Source organism: Trachemys scripta, chromosome 2 (genome assembly GCF_013100865.1).
Source record: "Trachemys scripta elegans isolate TJP31775 chromosome 2, CAS_Tse_1.0, whole genome shotgun sequence".
NCBI lineage: Eukaryota > Metazoa > Chordata > Testudines > Emydidae > Trachemys > Trachemys scripta.
Window position 1 is genome coordinate 219,939,418 of NC_048299.1, and position 19,550 is coordinate 219,958,967.

Below are 19,550 nucleotides of genomic sequence, written 5' to 3' on the forward strand. Positions count from 1 at the left end.
TATCTCTGTAAATAATGAAAAACAATTAGTTTTTTCATCATTTGGTAATAAAATATCACTTAAATACTTGATTTTTTCATTCGTGCTCTTAAAGTTTTATACTTTTGAAATGATTGTTTTTTGTATTTATATGTGATTAAGGAAGGACATAGTCATAGACATTAGGACATTCAGAATTAATGTTCCTGCAAAAATTTTACTTTTTTCCTTCACACGCATGCTTGTTAATAGAAACTCGCATTAGCTTATCACTAATCTATAGAGAGTAATACAAATAATTAAATATGCATACAGAGATGCTGAAACAATTTGAATAGTGAGGGTGCTGAGAGCTATTTAACCAAACCATAAACCCTATATATAATGAAATCCACTTCAAGCCTAGGGGTGCAGTAGTACCTCCAGCCCCCTAGTTCCAGCACTTGTGTATGCATATTTAGATTATAGAAAATATGAAGCTAAAATGTAAAACTAGAAATTTGTTCTTCTTCTTAGTACTGAATCCTCAGTAAGACTTAGAGACAAATGTGTAGCTTTTCCTATTCTTACATAATGCTCCTTAATTAGAGGAAAAAAGTATAGTCTTAATATTTTTGCTGTACTGTCACATAGTGTGTTGTGATGTCATATCTGTAAGTATTACCACAATGAAAAATTAAATATAGATTTGTAGTTTTTATTCAAAGTCTAAGAGCAACTCTGTCCATCTTGCTACCTACAAACCAGCAATAAGTAAAATGTTAAATTGAAAGCGCACAAATACACATATGGATTCAGGCAAGAATACATAAAAATTGAAAAGGCTCTTGTGGACATTACAGGAAACAGGAAGCTAACCATGTAAATAAACATAAAATGCAGGATTATCCTTAGTAGTTCAGCATCCTTTTCATTAAGGAAATGCAAGAAGAGATTTTGGCACCAGAAATAGTAGCAAATATTTTCAAATATCCAACTATTGCCTTTATATTGCAGTTTAAGGGGAACTCCCCTAACTTATTTCTTCCAAGATGTAATTACATAGTTGCAATATCTTGCCTAAAGAAATGCTGTCAACTCAGACTTGACACAAAATTTAGATTTTGTAAGAAAACCTAGCAGAAGGTAGTATTTTTATATATAAATATTTATATAGCCATATAAATATTTCTAAAGCTATCCAAATATAAATATCTTTAGCTCCATCTATACAGATCAAAAGATATATAAATATGGATTGAAATGTATACATCTACTGAGCCAGTCATACACATTTGTATTTAGCACTGTAGGTGTGCATGGTGTTTTTCAAAGTAAAAGCAGTCTATACCCCAAAGAGCTTATAATCTGAATTAGTTTCATGAGATGACACAAAGGAAAGAGACGGGTAGAAGGGAGGGAGGCATACATGGAAGGCTATGTGGCTTGTTAGGTGGTACAGTCATAATTTTAGTCTTTAATTTTTTATCATTTAACTTTGTATTTATTGTGTGAATGCAATGGGAGAATTGGTGCTTGAGGGATTGTGAAAAGGTAGATTTCTATTAGTTTTATTATAATCCAATAGAAACAGTTATTTTTATAAATACTCTCTTTCAGTGTTTGCATACTGAACATTGTAGCACTATGAACCATAAAATGAAAATTGCTACAAACAAAATTGTAATTAATTTATGATTTTTCAATCATCAAGCTGAAAAAATGAAAAAAGTAACTAGTGTAAATATTGAAGAGTAAATTGAAATGTTCAGGTTGTCATTACTAAGAATCTAAGATGTTAACAATCCAGGTACTATGACCTCTTTGTTTAGAACTACTGCAAAAATATCATATTAGCTTTAGAAATGTATAATGTATAATTTGCCAGTGATTAGTTGAAAAAGTTGAGAAAGATTGTTGCAGAAAATGGGGGTTAACTAGTGATTGTTTAAAAATAAATAAATTAATTTTAAATTCTGCAGTAAATGTGCATTTATAGGATACTTCCTATAGTCTCTATCTCTTTTCTCCTCAAACATATTTGAATTAACTTGTTTTAATGCAAGTATATTATTTAGGTTGCAAAGTTAAACACTCAAAACTTAATCTCAGATCTACAGTTGTCTTCATGGGCAGTGCGTATAAGAGGCTGGGGGAGGTTAAGCCTCCCCAAAATAAAAAAAGAAGCTGGCCATGCGGGGGGCAGATGCTGGATGCGGCTCACCTCCCTTTGGAGACTTGCCCCCTTTGCACCCTGGGAGCAGGAGTACTGGAAGTTCCCTAGAAGTGTGGGGGGAGGCACCAGTGCCCGGACCATGGCCCTGGCCTCAGCTCGGCCCCTCCCCTCCTCCTACTCCACCCTTAAGGAAGAAAAAAGTGGGCATGCTCTCCTCCCCCGTTCTGGGCCGGGGGCCAGAGAGGAGTGAGCAGCGGATGGGGCCTCAGAAGAGGTGGAGTGTGAGCAGAAGAGGCAGCAAGGATGACCAGAGGGGAGGCTGGAGTGTGGGCGGGGCCTCAGGAGGAGGGGTGGGGCAGGGGCCTGGCAACAATCTGGATGCTGGTGCCCCCCCCCCCCCTCCACTTATAGGGAGCTACTGGCTCTCCTGGGCTTAGCCTCCCCAAATGAAAGACTCACACGCCACCTATGGTTGTCCTTGAAAGTGAGAAAAGGGAAATAGTGAATTTTTTCCTCAAAGTTTGTGTATCCAGCAAAACCGGAATATAATTTCATGGGACAAGCAGAAAGCATATCTAGCCCCAGGGCTTTGTCCGGGCTGTAACAGTGGAGATGTTGGAGATTCTTGAGAATCTTTTATAAAAGGTGTGAAACAACCTAAATATATGGATTTTTACCAGCTCTCCCTGGAATTCCTAAAAGCATGAATGACTAGTATAAAACTTCAGTACATTATCTGGAGTTAAGGAAAATACTGTACTACACTTTTGCTAGCCTCTATTTTCAAATGTGGAGATTTTTTTTTAAAACCTTTAAATAAGGGGCTTAATTCTGCACCGTGTATAAGGCCTCAGCTCACAATGAAATAATGAAGATGAGGTCCTCAGTGAGTGCAACTGTCTTCATTCATGACTACATATATACCAACTCTGAAACTCCGAAAACAAAACTAAGGAACATTCACTCTTTTTGCTTCTGAGTTCTATAAATGGCTAAATATTAAAATAGAAATAAAATAAAACATCCTTCCAATTCAGAAACGAGCATGAGGAATTATAGTCTAAACTTTTTTGCAAAAATTACAAGCAACTAAAAAATTTCCAATGAAAATGCCACTTTAATTTTACTGTCACTACCAGAATGCTGTAATTGCTTTTTAAAAAGTAGTACAGTGTATGAAAACTGTAAAGATGCTTTTTTCGTGTTTATTCTGTACCCCACCTTTTTGTTTCTTACAAAGAATATCAATGATCTCTTTTTAGAAGAGACGATCCAGCAGGCAGGTTAAGAGAAAACGTTACACAGAAGACCTGGAGTTCAAGATTTCAGATGAGGAGGCTGATGATGCGGATGCTGCGGGAAGAGACTCCCCTTCAAATACGTCTCAGTCAGAGCTACAGGTCAGTTCGTATTCCAAACATGGATGGACTGGAAATGTTGTAACAGCATCCTAGGTATTTAAAATTTTAAGTGTTTGCCTCTTTACTAAGGGATTTTCATCTCAGGTTGGCAAAATAAATTAGTTTAGGTTCTTAAAGGCTATATTCATTCATGGTTTGGGTTTTTTGTTTTGTTTTTTACAAGCCTACAATAATGTAATTTGACACAGTTCGGTGAAATATAACGGTCTTTGCTAAGGAGAAGCCTAAAACTAGACAGTAAGGAGACTGAATTTACCTCTGTGGATTTAGTGGTCTGGCTTCTATGACTTTAATAAACCACTCAAGCTTGTCTCCTGCTGCTAGGCACCATAAGAACCCCTTTATGAAATTACTGCCTTGTAGTACCCAGCAGGGTTCACTTTATTCTCTGTGCAATGTAAATGATGGATAAAATAGTTTGAATAAAATGAGGGGTAATAATGCACAAATGACTCTAACAATCTTATTGTTTTGTAGTGCTCTTTTCCTATCACTACTTCACTTAACTAACCGACATGCCATTGGTGAATGTATACATACTTTTTGTTACTTCCTTTGGCAATTTGTGCTATGTTAAGCTCTGTGAAATGTCATATGTGATCTCCTATACATACCCCTAACAGAAGAGGCATGGGGATGTTTACCTGCAGCTTTGACAGTGGGGACAGACGTATTTTTGACAGCTATCACATGGACGCTGTTACTGTGCATTGCCAACTGGGGTTTTCCAAGGTCCTCTGGTTTTGGGGATCTAGGCAGCAAAGGGGGTGTTCAGCTTTATGGGAGAAGTAACTGGCCACGTAATTACACAGCAAGAAAACACACTCCTGTCTCTGGCACATGAAGTGTGTCACTGATTAGCCTTTCTGCTGGAGTGATTCCCACCAATGAATGTCAACCAAGAATTTAGTCAGTCTCCTATTGTATTAAAAATATTTCTTTAAAATGTAATTTCCACCAGATTTAATAAGGCATTAAATGCAATTGAGTTCTACAGTCCATGCATCAGAAAAAAATTCTCCTGCAACTAAACTCGGATTATGATTAACTATTAAAGGATGTCTTCCTGAAGAAAGTTTCTAAAGAACAAAAATACTCTGCTTACTTCTGTAACTATTGTGCAACATTTATTTTGCAGGAATCGGCTGATGCTGAAGGTCCAGTAGTAGAAAAAATCATGAGTAGTCGTTCAGTCAAGAAACAGGTAATTATTATTTTTAATAAACAAAAGATGCCCATATCCAATTTAGTTTTTTCATTTTCAAAATTTAAATATTTCCAATTAAACAGCTGCTTTAGTGAAGGGAGAGGGCTCCTTAAAAATGCCATTATATAGGCTTTTTAAGTATGTGTGTGCACACAAGAAAATGTTTATGTAGTTGACCTTGCAGTTTTTTTCCCTGTGCATGTACAGATAACAGTTTTTACTTTTTGCAAATGCATTCACTTTATCATAACTCACACTGGAGTACCACTTACTGCTTTGGAGGTGTAGTGGGAGATATCCTTCTCTTGAGTCCTAGATTTTTAATTTTTTGCATTTGTGGTAAAATCATGGGCAGGCTTTTTTCATGTCAAATCCTCTCACAATGGACATCCCCATGCAGTTAACAGAATCAACATGTGATCAAGAGGATCATATCTGGCCATCTGCAGAAATATGTTGAATACTGCAGTTTGTCACCGTGGAAGGGTTAACATGGTTTTCCTCTAATCCCCTATGCAAAATATGTCTGTTGTGCTATCATTTTGCTGAACGCAGGAACAGGAGTTCCTCAATAGAACTTGGCTGACCTGTACAGCAAAATAACATGCTAATTCCAAACTACTGGATTTCCTTACTCTGTGGGAAATGCAAAGAGGGTGGTCATTTACCAAAGGTCTAAACGTTATTGAATTCTGCAAGACATTCTCTATAGCTTACTCATTGTTTATGCTGTAGCTTTTGTGTGAAATTCAACTTATATGATTCACCTAAATATATTCAAGTTCATCCTGATTAAATAAAAAGACTTTCACGTGTATTCCAAAAGGAGAGGAAAAAACTTTTCCTCAATTCTTTTGGGGGTTTCGTAGGGCTTTTTAACTTTTGAACCTTACTCCTGGCTGTACTAGTACTTTCAGGTGCTTTATAAATCTAAATTCATGGCATGTCATGTCTGTTTTTGATGACCTGGCCTTTCAGTTATCACAGCATAATAATTCTAACTTTATTATAGTTGAGAACTGTTTTGTATTTCAACCCACAGGCTTATTTTTTCAGGTAAACTTAATTGTAATCTTAAACTCAATAATTAGTTGTCCTGATGGTCCTCTAGACAACAGTGGAGAATCTGGTCTCTTCATAAATGTTTTTACATTGGAGGCAGTTTGTCACCAATTATTCTTCTCTTCTTCCTCTTCCCTGCAAGCAAAGGTGTGATTACCCATGGGGAGTGTGTATTTTGCTGCAGTTTGTGGGAAGTGGTTGGTCTGCTGCCTGCATGTCTTTGATTGCAAGCTCGGCTGGAGGCAAGCTCTATTTTGAGCTCTTCCTTTAATGTTTTTTATGGATTGCATTTGCAGGTTTGAGGGGTATCTATCCTCGCTCCCTTTTCTTCTCCATCTCACCCTACTCCCTGTACCAAAAATGGATTTGAGGATGTTAAATGTTAACATCTAAAGTCCCCAACTGTGCATTTATTAAATCTCTTTTTGCACTCTTACTGATATAATCAAAACCATGGTTCCTAGATTAGTAATCAAAGTAAAATAGCTGTGATCAGGACCAGTACACAAAATAAACTTTAGAAAAGGCTTCATTGGGAAACCTCTCAGCAAATTGGGGTGCAACAAAAGATTTTGTCCTAGCAAAGGACAATATTAGATGATGAGACTGCTTTTGGACAGCCGCCTTGTGATCGAATTATACTGGTTTCCACCAAAATATCCTGGGTATGGTTTTAGAATTGCTAGATGCAAAATATTTCTGTGTAAAGAGCCTAAAACATTGGGCTTAAAATTTATTTTATTTAAATGTACAGAAAACAAAATGTAAACCATTTCATTTATATAAACATTTAAATAGATACAATATTTTATCAGTTTTAAATTTTCTGTCATTTAGTTTTATTGAATGTTCCCTTGCCTTTATTATAAGGGGGTAAATAGTGCCAATTTAGCTATATAGCCAATGTACTGTTTTGGTAACTCTGTCATGTCCCCTCTCTGAATTAACAGTCCCAATCACTTCAGTGTATTTTCATATGGAAGCTGTTCCATGTCTGTAATCATTTTGTCACCCATTTTGGGACCACAACCTCCTATTTCTGCTATATCTTCTTTGAGATGGGTTGACTAGAACTGAATATATTCAAAATGAAGGCATACAATTGATTTATAGAAAGAATATACTGAAAATATGCCTAATAGTGCATGCTGAGCAGATGTTTTCCCCCAGCTGCCAATGCCCAAATCTTTTCTGAACTGGATAGTTTAGAATTCTGTGATGTATATCAATAGTTGAAATTATTCTTTCTAATGTTTATTACTTTGCATTTGTCAATAGTGACTTTCATCGTCCCTTGTGCTAACCATTCATCTAACTTTCAACTGTTTCTGAATTTACTCAGTCTTCTCTAGTCTCCGTAGTCTCAATAACTATCTGCAAATACTGCCACAGAGTACAGGCAGTGGCAATGCAAGCTTATCCATGCTGCCTCAATAATGTGTGCTATATCATTCTCCTGGAGGAAGTGATGATATGGATCGCTGCTGGATTGTGAATGTAGTTCAGTCCCCTGATCATTGAATGATCATTCAATCCTCTGTTAAGATTATAAACAAAGTTGCCAGTTTCAGACCTGGATATGATCAGTGCTAGAGCTGACTGGAGGATGACACCTCTGTTTCACAGCAGTTTTTGAGAAGAATTTTTTTATCCCTTAGCACTGCAGAGCAGGGACTTGAACCTGGTTCTACCACATCCCAGGCACCCTTATCAGTCAGCTATAGTCTCTGTCCTCTCCTTTCCCTTGCATCCTTCTCTCAGCAGACCTAAAAATTGTCCTGACAAAAGTTTCATGGAAACAGATACATCTCTGTGAAATGTTTCAGTGAAACAGTATATTTCAGCAAAAATGTTTCAGCCAGCTCTAATCAGGCCTACTTAGCGTATCCATGGTTGCCCAACCACGATGCATACTATCTTACGACTCCTTCATCAGTATTTGAGAAACACACAAACATTCTACTTAGTCTGACATCAGTCTATTTTTATTGAGTCACAACAAAGTTCATGATTGAATATTTTAGACTGCAGTTATACAATATTCTTAAGCTGCTTTCCATAACTTGTGCTATATCAATGTATTGTCAACCTTTGGGTGTCTAGATGTACAGAGAACAAGTAGATTAGTTCTTGGACTTTAACCAAAACGTAGTAATCTTTTACACTGTAAATGTGTTAGCCAAAACTTACTAAATTGCGGGGCAGGGATAGCCCAGTGGGTTGAGCATTGGCCTGCTAAACCCAGGGTTGTGAGTTCAATCATTGAGGGGGCCATTTAGGGATCTGGGGCAAAAATCTGTCTGGGGATTGGTCCTGCTTTGAGCAGGGGATTGTACTAGATGACCTCCTGAGAGCCCTTCTAACCCTGATATTCTATGATTCTATGTTTTTTTTCAACAGTAGTTTTGTTTCCAAAGTATTTGCTTTAAAGAGTGACTTAGACGCGTACAGTTTGACGAAAAGAAGTATATTTATTGCACACAAAATAAGTTTAGTTCTCTATTAGCTAATATAGAAACACCTTCTGGTACTGCAATAGTACATAGTCTGTCCGCATTTTCAGTGTAAATCATTGTGTTATTAATTTATCAATTGAGTTGAGACATTTTCATAAGGCTAAACCCTAGCAGAAGTATGCTAAATTAATAAAAACAAAAACGTTTGCTAACTTTAAAGTTATATAGATGTTGTATACCTCAATCAGTTTTCAGATGGTATTGGGATTTAAATTTTTCAATTTAAAAATAAAAATAGAGAGATTAGGCAATCGAGTAAATAAAGTACAAGTTCTAAAATGATCACCAGGATATTTAAACCTGATTTATTCCTTTATTTATTTATTTATAACTAGGAGCTAATTTCCTAAATGGTTGGTATCACATAGAGATGCTGACAAGATTCAGGTTACTAAAATACTCCTAGTTGGAGTTTGTACTTCTATTATGTTAGGACCTCTAAATAGAAATATCCAATTCAGAAATCTCCATATACCATTAGTTGTCTTGAGCGGGTAAGCCTTGGCGGTGTTCAAACTCCCTCTTCTGGAGGTGTCTTCATGGAGAGGCTGCGCAACCTACTCCTGCAGAATTAGGATGGGAATTGTTCATCCCTTTCTACATAGGAGCTAGGAGAAACTGGAGATAGATATAAAGAACAGCTTTCCTTCTCTCCCCGACATAACTCTGCATTGAGATCTTGGTGGAGGGTAGTGTTACTTCCTTTCCTGGGAAGGGGCGAAGGGAGCATGGAGTAGGGTGGTGTCAATTTCTCCCTGGTATATTAAGAGAGGGAGTACTTGGTGAAGCAAACCATAGAAACACAAGTATGCTACTAGAACAGAGCTGAGAGCAGCTATTGTTGCTACTGCAAAGAGTAGAAACATGAGTGTACTGGAACAGAGCTTGAGAGCAGCTATTGCTATTGTCAATAGCAATGGAATGAATGAACAGAATATCTAGTGAGCAAAATATTTTTAATACTGGCAGATAAGTAGTCTCATCTTTGTCTCAGGGCATCACATCCTTTCTCCATCTGTAATGGGGGGTTTAAGGATAGGGGTGGAATATGTGGAGATGAGGATTCAAGGCATAGAAGGGAATTTAGGTATATGTAGCCCTGCACATAATACTTTTCACAGAACCCTGAGAACTGACCCTGCTTATGTATGCTGTGTCAGTTTTGAAAATTGTGTTGTTATATAATAGACAGTAACAGTTCCAAAGCATATTAACACAACAAAAACTGTTTAACTTAATGCTGTGAAATAAACAAAATCTTAAATTTGAGGTGGCCCTCAAATTTGTCCTTAATTTGTCCTATAGCAGGGATCAGGAATAAGACTTTGATGTTGAATTACATGCCATATGCTCCCCCATACTCTGGCACCAGGGATGAGTTAAGCACAGTCTCAACCCTTAACACTGAATGCCCTTGGCTTTGCTGGTTTGTATCACAGATTCAACCTTGCTTAAATGTAGTATTTTGGTGTTAATTTAATTTGGCTGCTCTGTATGTGAGACATCTTGCCTGAGTGAATTTAATTGCACCATTGAGTAAAACTAAATCATGAACAGTGATACACTATAAAATTATAGCAGAAGTACAAGGCTTAGTTTTATATGGCTTCTTGTTTAGTGTTATTAACTATATGGAGGCATAAACCCCCTTTAAAAGTCTATTTTAAAACGTTACAAAACCCACAATGTAAAGTTGCCATGATCTGGCCAAAAATAATACATATGGTATTCAGGAGTGCAGTTGCTAATTGGCTGCTGCCTGAGAAAATGGTACGCTTGGCTTCTATTTAACACTGTGGGTTTGGCAGAAAGCCAGATTTGGGGTGAGGTTGTTGTGAATGAAGCTGCATGTGGTTAGGGAGGAGTTAAAATGATTCATGTCTTGGAAGTTGTAGTAAGCAGTGTAATATGTGCTTGAGTAAGCTGATGGAGGAAACTTCTTACCCATATCCTTTTGTCCATTTCCCTTCATACATCTCCCCGATATATATATATACACACACACACACGTACGTGTGTACATGTACACGTGCGCACTCTCTTCTGAAACTTTAATCAGTAATACCTTTGGACAATATACTGTACTTTAGTTGGAGGGAATGATTAAAACTATTGGGATATTTAGTAGCTCAACACACAGTTGAAATCTGTCTTTGTTACAGATGGAGAATGGAGAGGAAGTGGAAACAGAGGAATTCTATGTAAAGTACAAAAACTTGTAAGTAAGCTTGTAACTTTTGTTACCCTTTTCCTTAAAAATACCAGCAGGTTCTGAATATTTTGTTCAAAATTATATTTAGAAAGTGACACTATTAACATCTCACCTTAAACAATGAATAATAAATAGGCATTTTGGCATTGACATGGTGCTAGATTTGGTGACTGAATACATTCTTATCTGTATGATTTAAGTTTTCTCTCTAAAATAAAACCATTATAAGAACAAGGTCAAATTGGCTTTGATTTTTGCTTAATAAGGCCCTGATTCTGCAGGTAGATCCATGCAGACAGGCGCCTAGGCCTCCATAGATCTGACTGCAGCATTGGAGCCTTAATTTCTTAATTTACAAAAAGGTCATCAAAATAATTAACCTTTACATTCCTTCTTAAAAAAAAAAAAAAGCGAGTGTTCAACAAAATGTCTGATATTTTATTAGACTGCTAAATAGAATTTTATTTCCAACAGTTTCATGATGACAGCTAAATTTTCCTGAAATGTCCAGTATTAGCAATGGAAGCATATTGTATCACTTTTGACTCTGAATTTTTTAGGGAAGGGAGAAAGAGTAGGGGCTGAATTGGGAAACTTAATATATTAAAATGGTAAAATAAATTTCAACATCTGATAGAAATTCACTTGCATTTCCAGTTAATTGCAGGTTGACTTCCTTTTAACTATACTGGTTATAAAATATAAGCAGCTAACCTACCCTGGTTTATTGTTCTTTGTTTCATATTGATCTGACATGATTAATAGCTTAAATCCTGTTTATTTTGTTTCATTCTATTTGTAATTCTTATTGTAGTGTTAACCACACGTGACCGATGCTTATGATGTTATTTGATAGTAATTGTATAACTTGATATTGAACTTTTTATTACTTAAAAACAAAATTTTAAAATAAAACCAATTTTAATTTCAGGTTTATGATGATGGAACAGTTAATCTTTAAGAAAATGTGTTAAGGCATAAGCTATTGATTATTGAATATTCCCAAAAGTATGATTAAAATTGTCTTATAGTGCTAATTGGCTTGCACAGGGCCTCTAATTACAGTTCTACATTAGAGATATGCACTATGTAACACAATGGATTTAAAGGTATTTTTAGATCGTTTCAATGAGTTTTAATCCCACTATACTTTTGAATTAATAAGTAGTGAAGTTTATAGTGTGTACATTTTTGTCTTGTTACGTATTCTGAATGCTCCCAATAACCTTTATCTTGAGCACTCTAAGCCAAAGGCCAGAAGTGTGAGGTATGTATATATGAGCCATACTGATAATTCTGACTAGTACCTTTATTAGATAGTAAGTATAGTTGCTGCCACTAAAGGTGATTAGTTAAATGAAAGATAGTATCTGATATTCCAGATATCATGGTGTTACTCTGTTCAGTTGCTAGTAAAAGTTTGGGGGGAAAATCAGAGAAAGGAATAGATCCAGGGAAGCAAATAGGAGTATGCAGTGGAAACATTTGGGCTGGGATTGCTTTGAAGAAGTTTTTCTTTCTATCTTCTAGTTCTTACCTTCATTGTCAGTGGGCATCTGTAGAACAGTTGGACAAGGACAAGAGAATTCAGCAAAAGGTTAAGCGGTTTAAGGCAAAGCAAGGTCAGAACAAGTTCCTCTCAGAGGTATGACTATTTTCATAACTATTTCAGTTAGATTTTTTTTTAAAGGGATATTCTGATAAATGCTTAATCCCTTATATGTACATAAGATTTTGAACATCTGGTTGATATAAAATTAGCTTTCATCACAACGTAAAAATATTCTTAAGCTAAATTCAGAGGCTTTTGAATTCAGTTACATAAAGTTATACAGCTTTCGTTTATAGTTTATTGCTGTTTCTTACTGTTAAATGGTTAATTGCTCACTTTATAAACAGGAAGTTACTTGGTCTTCCTGTTGCTTATTTGTTCTAAGAGAACTTGATCCCACCACAATTTAATGTGGAAATGATTGTGATATCATCCTGACTCATAACATCTCTATCCTGAAAAAGAGAATTGGAGACACAGGTCTGATTAAAATTTTAAGATGACATGCAGGTGCGGAAGGGTTCTCTTAAATTTAAACATGTTTTTTTAAGTAAGCCATATGGGTTGTAAGTAAATAAACATTAGCAAATTGTTGATCTTAAAATTCAGAACTTTGACAATAATGTAAGCCCTACCCAACTATCCATAGTGACTGAAAAGACTGAGTCTCCTGCAGAATCAGTACCAGAGCTCTCCCCGAGCAGCCAATTATGCCAGAAAAATGCATGGCAATTTTCTGTGATTTGGACTACTGCCCACTAGGGACTCTGAGCTTTTGATCACCAATTTAATTTCACTTAGAGCCACAAGCAGTACTATAGCAGAGGTTTTGCCAATAAAGGGGCAGCTTTTCTGGTTTGCCGATCCTTGTGAAACCTTACCTTTCAGCAAAATTTAGTAATTTGAAATATAGGGTTTTAGTGCCCTGATCTTTGTTTGTTTGTTTGTTTTATGAATTTTTATTTAATACAGTACTTCAGGCTAAGCAAGGCCAATAGGGAATTGGAAACTTCCATTAAAAAATCATTGTTGGCTTCTGACCAAATACAGTTAGCAGAGAGATTTGTGTAAATTTTATCAGAATTCTACTATTTTCCACATTCTGTGCTTTTACAAATAGGTACAAAATGTCTGAGCCTTGGGTCAAAACATCTAAAAGATGCTTTTGAATTAATTAGAAAGTGGGAGGATAGCTGTATCAGGTAATTCTAATGACTAAGGAACATTCAGATTAAATGACTATCTCAAAAGAACCCCGATACTTGATACATTGCCAAAATTTGTCTTAGATGCATTCTAGAAAAATTGGCTAATGGCACAACATTGTGAAATTTATGTAACATTACTCTTCAGTGACCAGGCCATGTATTTCACTTTTTTACTATTTATATTTTTGAGTATACCATTTCTGTTTAACAAGTGCTTGTAGATGTTTTTTATTTGAGTAAACTGTCAAAATATTAAACTGTATACATTCTTACAACTCTTCCTTACCTTTCTCCCCACCACACACAGCCATCAAAGTAATTGAGTACAAAGCAAAAGAATGAAAGAGAGCATTTCTGTGCATATATCACTGAGTAAAGAACTTGGGGTGGAAGAGGGAGGTAACAAATTATAAACTTTGGGGAGGGGAATATGTTTTGTTTGCTTTCCATTTTTTTGGAATAATATTCTCTGAATCTTGCTTATGAAGCAGTCTGACAACTCCTGTAGTTATGGTAATCTAATGGCACTTAGTGTACACGGCTCTAATTTCTTTATTGCAAGCTGTAGTTTTCAAGAATGCTAAATGCATTGCATGCCATAAGCCTTTTCGATTGCTCATTAGTGAATTGTAATTTCACACTTCATTTAAAATATTCTTAAACATTCTCTCACAGTAAAAGGTTTCACACAGTAATTAAGAGGCCCAGTTAACAAAGTCTGAGAAGTCTGATTTCCTCATGGGGAATGATCTTGCTGAATTGTGGCATTTCAATTAACATGCTGAAGGTTGCCAAATATAAATTTTATGTTGCTGTAACCCAAAATATTGTTACCTGGTGAAAAGTATAATTTTTGCTCCAAGGACAGGCTAACAAAGTTTGTTTTTGTTTTTGTTTTTTTTGCCTGCTGTCTTTCAACAGATTGATGATGAGCTTTTTAATCCAGACTATGTGGAAGTTGATAGAATAATGGATTTTTCACATAGCACAGATGATAATGGAGAGGTAAAGAAAACTGTCGGTACATCTTCAGTCATTTGTACAACTGCCTATATAAATATTAGAAACTTCAGTAGGTTTTGATGACTTATTTCATCCTGTAGAAGTGAGGATAGAGAGCATTATGACAGGGATACGTATATGTATACACATGCTGCTGCAGTAAAGTTCATAGACCTAATATTCTACCACTCTTTAGTGAATTGTTTTTGGATATCCAACAACACATTTCAAATTTTAAAAAGCCTGGTTTCCAGTACACCTGATCAGAACATGACAAGATGTTTAGTTTTTAGCATTTTGCTCTTTAGTAATAGTTCAAAATGCTACATATGTTTCCTAAACTATTGCCCTCTGGATATGTCTGTAAAGTAGAAAAAGCATGTAGTTTAATAATGTAGCTATTTTTGTAAAATAAAGCTCTCATGGTAATTGCTAACTTTTTAAAAGAAAGTATACTGGACATTTATAGAAGATACAGTTAAGTAGCTATTAAACCATATCTAATCTGAATTTCTAATTCACCATCACCAAAGGAGCTAGGCACTTTGTTAATCCTCTCTAATCATCATTACACAAGAACCTAAATTGTCAGATCGTCACTTATTACCTCATCCCCAGAGCAGGATCACTTGCGTGGTTGACTTCCAGGAGAACTCCAGTGGGCCATTCTGTTCTTGAGAGCAGAAAAGGCTTTAGTAATACCTATTTCTGTTTTGTTATCACTGCATCAGTGAATAGTGATGTCTCCCATTAACAGTTGCTGTTTCAGTGATTCTGGATTTCTTGCTGCGAAGTTTGTGATGATACAGTGACAGGATGAATACAGCTCACCCTCTAAATGTGTGGCAAAGACGGGACCGTCATAATTGTAAAGCAAAGTTTTCATTAGTATTCTAAAATTTTGATTAATTTTAGGAGTTTAAAATTAAAATTACAACATTTAGCTTTGCCACTCATCTTGGTGGTGAATTGCATTCCCTTCATTTTTATCTTAAATCATCAGGTTTACAACACGTCAGCCTGCTGTTAGATTATCCTTCTGGCTGTTTTAAAGACATTTTTTTTTTTAAATCTGTTAATTCTTTTTCATTGTATGTAGTGTTTAGAATATCTTTCATGTTACACTGCAACTTTCCTTTAATTAGTTACATGTCATGTAGAAAAGTTTGTTGTATTGTTTTACATTGAATCTAATTTTATCCTTTCTTTAACTATTGATCAAAACCAAAGCCTGTTACTCATTATCTGGTGAAGTGGTGTTCACTTCCTTATGAAGACAGCACATGGGAGCTGAAGCAAGACATAGACCAAGCTAAGATTGAAGAATTTGAGAAACTGATGTCTAGGGAGCCACAAATGGAGCGTGTGGTAAGAATTGGCTCTGTATAGAGGATTTTATTTGAAAATAGCTAAGTAATGTGGTCTTTCAGAAACCACTAATGGGATTTGCTGTATTTGAAACAGGAGCGACCTCCTGCTGATGACTGGAAGAAATCGGAGAGTTCCAGGGAGTATAAAAACAATAACAAACTCAGGGAATACCAGTTGGAGGGAGTAAACTGGCTTCTTTTCAACTGGTACAACACGTGCGTAAAGTAACTTTTTATTGTAGAACTGCTGCTTTAGAGCAGATTTTATAGTTTAAATTTAATATGTTAATATTTTTAATGTTTTATAGTCTTTTAAAAGTGAGACTTCAAAATTATGTTAACTATTTTTATTACTTGGATAACATAAAGTTAATAGTTATTATATTATAGATAATATAATATGTATTATATAGTTTTTTATTTATATATAAAACATAATGTTACATAATAAATACATGTCTTTATTATGTGACAAACATATACACACACCTATACTTGTGAGAGAACTGTATAATGAGAAATATAATCCTGTTGCAACACCTGCTAATATATTATTTATTTAAAACTTTTTGAGTGTTTTGTCCTCTTTAAATCCATACTAATCTATTAATTTATATATCTGATCTTGGAGATTTTAGCTTTACAGATGTTTTTGTTTTATAAATGCCATATTCAGAATAGAGCCATAATAGAGCCATTTGTATTATTTTTCAGACGAAACTGCATTTTAGCAGATGAAATGGGGTTGGGAAAAACTATCCAGTCTATTACATTTCTCTATGAGATATATTTGAAAGGAATCCATGGTCCTTTCTTGGTTATTGCTCCACTGTCCACAATTCCTAACTGGGAAAGGGAGTTCCGCACCTGGACAGAGTTGAATGTGGTTGTGTATCATGGGAGTCAAGCCAGCCGGCGGACCATTCAGTTGTATGAAATGTACTTCAAAGATCCACAGGTACTTTTTGGAATTCTGTAAAACTGTAATTTAAAAAAATCAATGAATGAGGCTGTAGTGGATTGAGTTTTATGTGCTATGAACATCAATTTCTAATACTGCTAAGGTAGAATACAGCTTAATGGAAATTTCTATATTATCAGCTGCCATAAATTGCACAAATATTTTTTGAGATCACTACAATCTTGATGACAAGCCATTGTGCATGAAGGAGACTATGGGAAAGTGAATAGTTAGGGCTTCTAATTTTAGATTTTAACCGATAAACACCAATAAAACAACCCCAATACCCAAAAAAGCAGTGTTTATGCAATTAACACTGGAAATGGTTACTTGTATCTAAGGCCTGGGCTACACTAGTGGGGGGATTCGAACTAGAGATACGAACCCCCCCATTAGTGTAGAGAACTATTCGCAAAGCTGAAGTCAAAGTATCTTAGGTCGACTTACCTGGCCGTCCTCACGGCGGTGAGTCGACTGCCGCAGCTCCCCCGTCGACTCCGTTTACTCCTTCTGCCGAGGTGGAGTATGGGCTTCGATTCGCGGATCAATTTATCGCATCCAGATGAGATGCAATAAATCGATCCCCGATACATCGAACCCTACCCAGCGGGTAGTATAGACGTACCCTAAAGCCTTATCTAAGAAGAGTAATATTACTGGAGAGTGATTTCTAATGTGCTGTGCATTAGTTGGTCTGTGTAGACCTTGCTGGTGCACACTAAAGGTCCCCATGTGTACTTTGATATATTGCCGTTTAAAACATTTCTTCATTCAAGTGCACAGTACTATATTAAAGTAATATAATATACTTTTCTCACAACAGCATATACAAAGAACCCCAAAACCTCTGATTTTGGACACTGCATAAAACTCCAAAATAGCTAAAAATCCAGAAAAATAAAATAAAGAAACCCCAAAAAGCACTTTGAATAGAACATGCTAGAAATAAAAAATTAGTTGGGATGACAGGTGTTGGGGCTATAGGGAGAAACAAACAATATTTTAAAAACATATGATTGGATAAAGAAAATCTGATCCTAAAATCCACCCTTTTGTATGTTGCTGAATAGTGGAGACAACATAGTTCAGGTATTACTGTCCTCTTTAACTTCTGATCCATTTAGTGCAGGTTGTTTATTATTAAAATGAATGAGATGCCACGACCTCTGGCAGATAGCTAGTTTGTTTACTAGTCAATATTTGGAAGTCTAAAGCACTTTGCCTCTATGGAGGGAGGTTGTTAGTGCTGGCAAAATGGTATTAGGGAAGTAGAAGGATATAAAAACTACAGTTTCACTGTTCTTGTCTTCTGAATAATAGGGCTTCAGTTTATAATTAATACCAATGTCCATGGGTTTATGGAGAATAGATCCTGTCAAATTAACTTGATACCTTTTTTGGATGAGATTACAAGTTTAATTGATAAAGAATAATAGTGCTGATGTGAAATACATAGAGTTCTGTAAGGCATTTGCCTTGGCTTTGCACATTTTCATTAAAATAACTAGAATGGTACAAATTTGGCATTAAATGGATTAAAAAATAGCTAACAGATAAGTTTCAAAATGTAACTGTAAACAGGTAATCATTGAGCAGGTGTTTCTGCTGGGGTCCTTTGGTTTTTGTTCCTAATCAATTTAATGTGTTTATAAATAAACTAGAAGAAAGTATAAAATCAATAATCGATAAGGTCTGCAGATGGCAAAGAGATTGTGGGAGTGGTAACTAATAAAGTAGACAGGTAACTGATTAAATGTAATCTGGATCACTTATCCAGCTGGGCACAACCAAGCAATGTGTGTTTCTGTACAGCCAAAAGTTGTGTACCTAGAAACAAAATCCATGTTTACAGAATGAGGGATTCTCTCCACGATGACTTCCAAGTCTTTTTTAGCGTCACTGTTTCCCAGTGCAATGCTGTGGCCAAAAGAGCTAATGTGATCCTTGGAAGTACAAGTAGGAGTAAAGAGATGATTTTACCTCTGTATTTGGCACTGGTGTGACTGAAGTGCGAATATTGTGTCTACATTTCAAGAAGGGTGTTGAAAAATTGGAGGGGTTCAGAGAAGAGCCATGAGGAAAGATTAAAGGATTAGATAACATGCCTTTATAAAGAGAGACTTGGAGCTTAATCTGTCTAGTTTGTCAGAGAACGTTAAGGGGTGACTTGATCACTGTCTAAAATACCTACATGGGGAACAGAAATTTGTTGATGATAGAGGGCTCTTGAATCTAGCAGACAAAAGTATAACAAGATCCACTGGCTGGAATCTGAAGCTAGACAAATTCAGACCAGACACCAGGCATGTATTTTTATCAGTCAAGGAAATTAACCCTTGGAACAACTTAACAAGGGTTGTGGTGAATTCTGTCACTGGAAATTATTAAATCAAGATTGGATGTCTTTCTGAACGGCATGCTCTAAATCAAACAGAATTATGTATGAAGTGTAGCTATAGCCATGTTGGTCACAGGATATTAGAGAGGCAAGGTAGGTGTAGGTAATATTTTTTGTTAGTCATCTTCTGAAGAATAGCTCTGTGGGGCTTGAAAGCTTTTCTCTCTCTCACCAACAGAAGTTGGTCCAATAAAAGATATTACCTCACCCACCTTGTGTCTCTAGAATTAATTTAATTTAGGGAACTCCTAAGGCTGTGCTATGTAGGAGGCCAGACTAGATGATCTTGATGGTCCCTTCTGGCCTTATAATAGATTTCACTCCATATATGAATTTACTGACTTGATTTTATTGGCTTTCAGAACTCAAATACTTAAAATACTCTGTACTAGTCAAGTATAATCATGGTTCTTTGAGTCTGTCTCTGTGGATCCCACTTTAGATGCACGTGTGTGAAACTGGATTTTTGTTTTTAATAGCAGTATCCATTGGTAGCAGTGCCTCTGC

General features: G+C 35.9%; 1 protein-coding gene across 3 annotated transcripts in view; it reads left to right on the forward strand.

Moving 5' to 3' along the window:
• The window catches only part of CHD7 (chromodomain helicase DNA binding protein 7), a 186,888-nt gene that overhangs the window by 125,992 nt on the left and 41,346 nt on the right, over positions 1-19,550 (forward strand). For all 3 annotated transcript variants that reach the window (XM_034762986.1, XM_034762988.1, XM_034762987.1), the window contains 8 exons: positions 3,397-3,534; positions 4,694-4,759; positions 10,503-10,558; positions 12,083-12,197; positions 14,234-14,317; positions 15,545-15,682; positions 15,779-15,900; positions 16,399-16,642. In XM_034762986.1, the coding sequence (XP_034618877.1) occupies positions 3,397-3,534; positions 4,694-4,759; positions 10,503-10,558; positions 12,083-12,197; positions 14,234-14,317; positions 15,545-15,682; positions 15,779-15,900; positions 16,399-16,642 (963 nt within the window). The remainder of the gene's footprint in view (positions 1-3,396; positions 3,535-4,693; positions 4,760-10,502; positions 10,559-12,082; positions 12,198-14,233; positions 14,318-15,544; positions 15,683-15,778; positions 15,901-16,398; positions 16,643-19,550) is intronic.